This window comes from Pempheris klunzingeri, chromosome 15 (genome assembly GCF_042242105.1).
Source record: "Pempheris klunzingeri isolate RE-2024b chromosome 15, fPemKlu1.hap1, whole genome shotgun sequence".
In the NCBI taxonomy this organism is placed as follows: domain Eukaryota; kingdom Metazoa; phylum Chordata; class Actinopteri; order Acropomatiformes; family Pempheridae; genus Pempheris; species Pempheris klunzingeri.
The window spans coordinates 22,639,516-22,647,969 of NC_092026.1; the positions used below are offsets into that span (position 1 = coordinate 22,639,516).

Genomic DNA, 8,454 nt, shown 5'->3' on the forward strand with positions numbered 1-8,454 from the left:
TACATTTAAACACATGCAATGAACCAGACTACTTGATGTTAGTGTTGCCAGTCTCTCAGTGAAATGTGCTGTGTGTTACTGGGATATTTCCAGAGAAGGCCTTTATTATTAAAAGATCTGAAAACTTCTCAATTTCACCTGCACATGAAAATTGTATTTATTTTTATTTATAATTTTATAGAATTCGATTAGTTTATAAATAAAAGATATATATTATAATGGAGGATTTTAAGGATACAGGATATATTTGGGAGGTTAATGTCTCTGTTTTCAGGGGAAATAATTATTTGCAGTTATTGTTGAGTTTATCTACATTTAGACATTTAGGCGTAAAACTATTAAAAGTTTAGAATTAAGCCAAATATTGGTGAAGTTGATAATATAGTAGATTATGAACTGTTTTGTCAACCATATGTTCAAACACACAAAAGAAACTCACGCATGAATTCGGCAATAAAGAAGTTTTCCTCCATGGATGATAAAAGGCTCCTGGGTGCAGACGGTGTGTTCAGGCTGCTAAACACTAGAAGCAGCCTGCCGCCGTGTGGTGGAGGTTTGTTGCAGCACGACGACATGAAGCCCTGCAGAGCAGCCTCTCCAAAGTTGTTACACAAGGTTAATAGATTTATTTAAAAACTACCATCTGATATTTGTTTATTCATATTGATAGGATTGATAGGAACAAACTAAATATTCAGATTCATTCGGTTTTGTAAAGGCATTGATACAATAATCCAATAATCCTCTAGTTTATATTTTCAGCAGAAGACAAAAATCAAAAACTAACCTCTTTTTCAACAGCTCTAACTCTACTGGCCGGACTGGTACTAGAAAATAACTTGATTGAACGGTAACATTTAGATGACTTCAGTTCACACCCGTGCGTAAAGTTTACTGAGCAAACGTCCTTGTGTAACTCTTGTGTAACAGAACTAAGCCACGGCACAGCATGGGTTAAATTTCTTGCTAGAAAGTTTGACTTTGCGCAAGAAAACTGGGCTGAATTCGATAAATGAACAGGAAAAAAGGCTCCAGCCCTCCTCTGCTCTCCACTTGTCAGTCCTCCTGAGACCTGATATGTGGTTCTGTGTGAGAGCTGGAACTGAGAGCGCGCTCCTGCTTTTCATCCACTTTCCACAAAGCAACATCTGTGCGAACAATTCATCTCACAGTCTGATTTATCATTCACTTCCACAGGGGATTTATTGTTCCTAGTTTTACTGCCATGGCAAGATGGTCACTTTTATTTTTATACTTTTTCCAAGGACTACATCCCTTCATCTTTGGGCAGCAGCAGCGCACCGCTGGCCCCTGGCGGCACCGGATTCAGTGGGAGAACAACGGGCAGGTTTATAGTTTAATGAGCACCGGATTAGAGTACCAGGCTCCGGTTAGGTCCAGAAGCCAGTCGAGGGTTTATATGAGCAGCAGGAGGGATGGCACCAGGAGCCAAATGCCGGGAGCGCACAGAGGAGCGACGCTTGTAAGACCCGGACAGGCTGAGACCAGACAGCTCAGGACTGATCCTGTAGAGCTAGGATCCACTGTGCCAGGACAAGGTGTCAGGCGGTATGGGCACTTTAGTGGCCGTCCGTCAGGGGCCAGACACCAGCCTGAGCGCCCTTATGGAGCAGGAGCTGTAGGGTATCCAGGCGCACTACGTTTCAACCCTGAGCACACCAACACCATCAACGCCTCTGCACCGGGGTCTTTTACAGATTTTCCAGGCAGGAGAGGAGGTGTCGGTGTGGATGCTACTGCGCTGCACACCAGGGGGGGAGAACCAGGGCCCGGTGCGCAATATCAGCAGCTACGCGCGGTGCCAGAGGTGACGTCTGTCTCCAGGCAATCCGCGCAGACGGATCACTCCAACTCAGCATATCCAACAACTCTGGAAAGGGAATCTGAGGCTCCTGCTCCCTTCCCTGCACCCAGTGAGGATGTTTCAAACGAGGCCACCGGTAATGGAGAGAACATGGTTAACGACGACCCACGAAACCCGTTTAAAAACCACAGGAATTCAGTTTTCTACAACCCTTATCCCACAAGAGGGAGGTCAGTGGCCCGCACGCGCCGTCCGCCTGGCACAGGACATGGAACAAGATATTTCCAAAATGGTAGGCCTAAGTTAAGTGTCCTGATCATGTGAAATGAGTTTATTCCTCTTAATTGGCTTGGATTTAGATAATCTTAGACCAACATGATGGTTCAGCAGCAGCGTCAGTATGAATAATCATCCGTTACATTAAAAATATGTTGGGTTTCAGCTGGATTTATGAATACGTACAAGCAAATTTGCACAACTTAATGTCTCCCTCACTGAAAGGGAAAAACTGAATGACAAAAAGGGGGAAAAGAATCTAATTCGGGCTTTGGATCCCATGACAGCTCAGGAATGTGAAACACTTTGATTTTTGCCAACAAACACAAACAGCTGCTCTCATTTTAAGCCTGGCCTCCATCTATTTCAGTGAATTCTCAGCACGAATAAACCGCCAGCATTAAGAGCTCAGAATTACAGAAAAACAACTTGGACTGTCCCTTTATCTCCTCTCCCAGGACTGCCAGACCTCGTGCCAGACCCATATGCCATCCAGGCAGGTGCTTACATCCAGCGTATGCAGATGTATGCGCTCCGCTGTGCAGCTGAGGAGAACTGTCTGGCCAGGTAACGTTTGGAGCCAAAAGTGCCTCAGCACGTAGACACTGACGCAGACACACTCACACCGACATACACTCTCACACACACAGGTAGTTTTGTTTGTTTCAGCGCATTGTTTGGTTGTTTTATGTTAACCTTCATAACCGTTCTGTTGATAGAGTCACAGAAACTGTTTGATCTTATTATGGAGCAGTGATTCTCCAACATGATGTCCTGCCAAGACATAAATGTTCTGGATTGGTTTTCCCAAAAGCATTAAGCACAATGGAACAAACCCTTTGCACTCCGTTACTTTTGAGAAAACTAGTTCCGGGAGCTCAGCCAGTAGCATTTTCCAGCGCAGCTTATGCCCGTTTCCCCTGTGCTCCATCCAAGGTCGGCTTATGGACTCACCGTGAGAGACATCGACTTCAGAGTCCTCCTGCGGTTCCCCCAGAAAGTGAAGAACCAAGGCACCACCGACTTCCTTCCTGTCAAGCCGAGATATCAGTGGGACTGGCACAGCTGTCACCAGTGAGTTTACTCAGCCTACAAGTGGAATGACCTCATGTTATTTAAATGTTATGGCTGGCACAGCTCCATTCAGCTCTGATATGACCAAAAAAAACAACCTCAAAATTCACTTAAGAACAGAAAAATGTGATCTTAAAGGCTCCTGAACCCTATTTTTTTTTTTCCTGTTTGTGTTCTACATCCTCAGACACTACCACAGCATGGACGCCTTCAGTAACTACGACCTGCTGGACGTAGTCACCGGACGTAAAGTGGCTGAAGGTCACAAGGCCAGTTTTTGCCTTGAGGACACGGGCTGTGACTCTGGATTCAGGCGGCGCTACGCCTGTACGTCACATACACAGGTAAACGTTCTCCGTCACTGAGATCAGGATTTCTTCTACAACAGACACCTGAGGAAAAAACACCGTCACAGACATCTCTGAATACGTGAACAAGAAGAGGAGTGGGAGATTTAAATGAAATGGTAAAAATTGCTGGAAGTCATTCTTCCCAGATTTAGTGTTTACCTGCAGGGCCTTGATCCAAAATCATCATCCGTATCACAGCCCTAAATATAAATCTCATCAAACTGGAGCTTTCAGTCAATCAAATGCTCATAACATGCATCAGGAGGAATGCTGAAATACAATATAATATCCACCAAATAGAAACATGACTCACTGCAAATGGCTGAAAGAAAAAGGAATTCGGTGCCATCTTTGAATTTGTTTGTTTTGAAATCATTACAAGATGTAGTATGTCTAGTATAAATCACTGTCCACCTGCCAAATGTTGTTTTTCCACCCCTTGTAAGTCGCCTTCTACAGAAATGTGAGGAGAAGGTCATTAAGAACTGTGATGCCGAGTATGACGGGTTGGATCTCGTCAGTCTTGAGGTCTGGTCTGGACAAGTGTAGCTTTTACTTTGAGCAGAGATGTAGCATACTGTAATACACTTCAGCAGGAGCCCTTTATACTATAGTGCTTAAACTGTACTCAACAAAGTTGGATACTTACAAGAGAGAAATTTATATTTTTGGATGGTCAAAATCCTGATCGTACACACTATAATGCGACCAGATGCCAGCTTTCATTAGACTTGCTTTCAAACTCCACAGCTACAGTTTTTAACGCCAACCTAAAAACTCTGTGAGCCCTTGTTGAGATCACTGAGGGGACGTCACTTTCTTCAGACTTGTCAAACCTCCTACAGAGACACAGAAGACACGTTTTCACAGGCAGTGTCTCCCATTCAATGAGTAAACTTGGTGGAATGCCCCTTTAAACGACAAATGACTAATTCTGGTAAAGCATAAAGAGAGAAAGACTTTGCAATTATTCAATCGAAGTCAGCGAACCTACATCCCTCGATCCATATAGTCCACCATTTTCATTTTGGATCACTTTTAGCACAATGTGTGTGGAGCTCATAGTTTCTTTGGAGGATATTTTCATTTTATCTTACTTAGTGTTGTTTACATACTGAAGGCTAACAAGGTCATGAGTGCACAGTTACTTTTGTTTGGAGTTTTTTGAAAATCTTCCATATCCACTCCTGAGAAATGTTTTCATAACTAAAACTCCAGTGTATGCCAACAAAAGAAAAACATCCTGAGGACATGGGAATATTTATTATATCTGTTGTCTGGACTCTGTGATTCTGGATTTTCGCTACTTAGTGCTGGTTTCTTATAACAGCTTTGCTTCCAAAAAACTGTTTGTTTAACTAAAACTCAAATCTGCTTCATTTGCAGCGCTTGTAGGAAAATTGTAGTCGGAGTCATCTAAAGAGTCTGAGTCGAGGCTTTAAACCACACTGGGGGGGGTTGGGATGTGTTTTCAGGGACTGAGCCCGGGATGCCATGACATCTACGCTGCCAACATCGACTGTCAGTGGATCGACATCACCGACGTTCCTCCAGGAAACTACATCTTGAAGGTAACGCGTGTCACATTAACTTAATATCAACTGTCTTTCTCTCTAACCTGTCTGCAGAGCTGCTCAAACCAGTTTTCATTTATGATTTTTTTCAGGTTACCGTTAATCCCAATTTCCACGTCCTGGAATCAGACTTCACCAACAACGTAGTGAGATGTGACATCACATACACAGGAATATATGTTCAAACACGCAACTGTAGAGTTACAAGGTACCGTACAAGTGTTTCTGCTGAACTTGAACACTCCATGTTTATTTTCACTTTAAACATTTATATCCTTTATCTCGACAATCTTAGAATTTATAGGTTATTTACAGAATTAAAAACATTAGAGAAAGGAAGGAAGCAAATCAATCAGAGAGATGCTTTTGACAGTTTGGATATCTGTGTTTATGTATCTCTTTTTCTTCCCTTTTTCAGGGGTTGAAATCCTCCTATTCTATCTGCAGGAGTTTTGCAGCAGACATCTCTTCCTGTACTGTCAAACAACATCAACTCTGACTACCAACAAGTGCAATCGGTACAGTGTTTGATTTGTAAATGTGTGCCACACAATCTTGTGTTGCATTTACTGGAAATAAATGCAAACGTTTACACCAATTTTGTACATTAAACTGGTGAGGTCGTCAGATTTACTTGATTATGTTTTTCTAAAATTGTGCCATGATTCGTAACAGAGAGATTTTTTTTAGTTTTTTTTAGCTTTAACAAATGCAAGTACTGTGTTCATATACATTTGTTTCTGGAATGCTGGTTTGTTGCTAGAAAATTTGCGATTTGTTGACACTTTGTTTTCTGCTTTGTGCTGCTCTTATGCGCTCATCATTAGTTTTCACAGTTTTATTTAAAGGATAAGACATTCTATATTTTTGTTATTGTCAAAAAATCTCATGAAATAACCAAAACCAACAATGTGATAGTCCAGCTTTACCCGCTTCAGTCCCAGTCTGCCTGAGCCCATTGGTTCCTACTGAAGACAGAAATACATAATCAATTTTTTAAGAAGTGAAACAGCAAAAAAATTTGTTGTTGGTTTTTTTTTCTTTCAAGGCATTTGTTGATAATGAGAAAAGCACAGAATATCACCACACTTATCCTTTAACCACTTGGTGGTCGTGTTAGCAAATATCTCATTTTATGTTAATAAGTGTAGCACGTTTTGTTCATGAATGTGTGTTTGTGTATAACTGAGTGAATGAAAAATGTGGAAAACTGTAATGTAAAACTGTTAATAGTGCTAAAACATTGTTGAGAACCTTATTATATTCTGTTGGTATAGTTTTAATGCAATAAAGATGGTGAAGAGTCAGGAGTCTATTATTGTAACTATCATTATTTCCTTTTTCTGTTGAACGATAACCACAGGAATCAGCTCAATCTTCTAAAATGGCAGAATATCAGAATTGTTCCATTCTGTTTATTTCTTCCTGGATTGTAGCTCATTTCCACGTTTTATTATAATAATCCAAACGAGTTTTTTTGTTCTAACATGTTGAAATCTAGTATCCTAGGTGGACAAAAGCAGCTTGTTCATACAAAGAATGTCAGAGCTGTGCAGGACTGACTCAGTATTTCGTCCTCGTCCAGTTGAATGGAGGATCTTTACTTTGAGTGATGGCTGCAGATTGTGGCCTCAGAGACAAACAGGCCTGCAGGCAGACACTGGCGGCATGTTTGCTGACAGGCCGCTGTGAAGACACAACCCGCAGGATCTTATACAGCCGTGCCATACCTACTAAAACACAGCCAGAGCACGATGAATGGAGGCCTTTTCTTACTCTGTCCTCCTCTGTGCATGTAAAAAGAAGCATCTCTCCGCCGCTGTAAAAGATTGCTTCCTGGCCCAGAATTCATCTTGTCACAGCTCTATTCACATCCGATGGGGATGGTCTAAGATGACAGGCTCTTTAATATCACTGGGATATTTGTCTGAGTGGGAGGATTGACACAACCCGCCAGAGAGTCATTCAAAGATGTTTTTTAACCAAGGACAAATGTGTTTTTGCTGCAAGCACTAGACTGTTTCAAACAGCAAGGAGAAGCACTAAGCCTGAATAGATTGTATTTACTCTGGAGTGGGTAGTGCCTCACCTGATTCAAAGATGTTTTTACCTTAAACAATTCACTGTAAAACGAGCTTTATATATCATAAGGCGTTTTCTGAACGATGTACTGGAAAACATGCACACTCCAGACAATGTATGCACCGTTAAATGCACAGATGGCGGCTATTTACAACGAAACAGAGCTCAGTCTCAGCTTAAGAAAGCAGTGAACCGGGGAGATTAAGCGCAATTGAAATGGTTTACGTTGGAAGTCGCCAAAGGTGCTCCTCTGCCAGAATAGATTGTCTATGTTATTGAAAGTGTCTGGAAAATCCCCCCCGACTCCTATTGAGCCGACTCCAGTCATGTCTGTCTAAGAATTTTCAGGACAATATTTACAGACAGTGACTATTTCAGCAATGGGTTGTTGTACCAGAGGGTTAAAGTCCAGATCTGAACAGAAGAAAGTTAACAGCTATGCAAGCGTCTCTTTAAGGCTGCACCTCCACACAGTGGTGCTCTGAGCTAAATGCTAACGTGCTCACAATGACAGTGTTATCATCCTTATACAAGCATATATCATTGTTTACCATCTTCACATCTCAGTTTAGCATGTTAGCATGCTAACCATTGCTAATTAACACTCAACACTGTGCTGATGGAGACTCATGGGAATGTTATCAGTTTTGCAGGTATTTAGTCTCAAACCAAATGTGCCCTGATGATGGTGCTTCATTAAAAGTTAATGATCACCAATGTTATAAATATTCATCATGAGAGGAACATTACATGTGTACATTATTGTACCAAATTTCATGGGGATCCATCCAGTTCACAAACTCAAGACATTTTAGAAAAATGTCAACATCGACATTACCATGTTTAAACTATATGGGATGAGTGCAAAGTGCCAAAAAATGTATTTACACTCACTGAGAAAGAGCTCCTCCGTTCAACTTATTACCCACCATATAAAATCAAAGATGACGCTGGATTTCTTTTTTCTTGCCATTTGGTGTTAATCTTTAGTTTTTTATTTGCTTTGCACTCTCTTGAGATAGTTGTTTTAGTCACTTATAAGTCAGACCAACATGACCACCTCCAGAGCCAATGTAAATTCAAGGGACACTGAACTTCAAGCTGTCCGATCAGGTGTCGAGTGTTTGGCTGACTGTGTTCCTCAGAACTCAGCTGGTCTCCTCCTTTTTGGACCAGCGTGTCATTTTAAACATGTCATGCTGTAGAGAAGACAGTGACTGTTTGCTCAGCTGTGGAGCTTCACACCAACATCTGGACAGAGTCCCTCGTTAGC

At 41.6% G+C, this 8,454-nt stretch overlaps 1 protein-coding gene across 1 annotated transcript; it reads left to right on the forward strand.

Annotated features, from left to right (window-relative positions):
* The first annotated feature begins 1,088 nt into the window (after positions 1-1,088).
* LOC139214211 (protein-lysine 6-oxidase-like) lies at positions 1,089-5,524 on the forward strand. The gene is made up of 7 exons (XM_070844978.1): positions 1,089-2,117; positions 2,560-2,668; positions 3,038-3,175; positions 3,363-3,519; positions 5,001-5,096; positions 5,192-5,307; positions 5,518-5,524. Exons 1-7 carry the CDS (start codon positions 1,226-1,228, stop codon positions 5,522-5,524), a joined length of 1,515 nt encoding a protein of 504 aa, XP_070701079.1. The 5' UTR covers positions 1,089-1,225.
* The last annotated feature ends 2,930 nt before the right edge of the window (positions 5,525-8,454 follow it).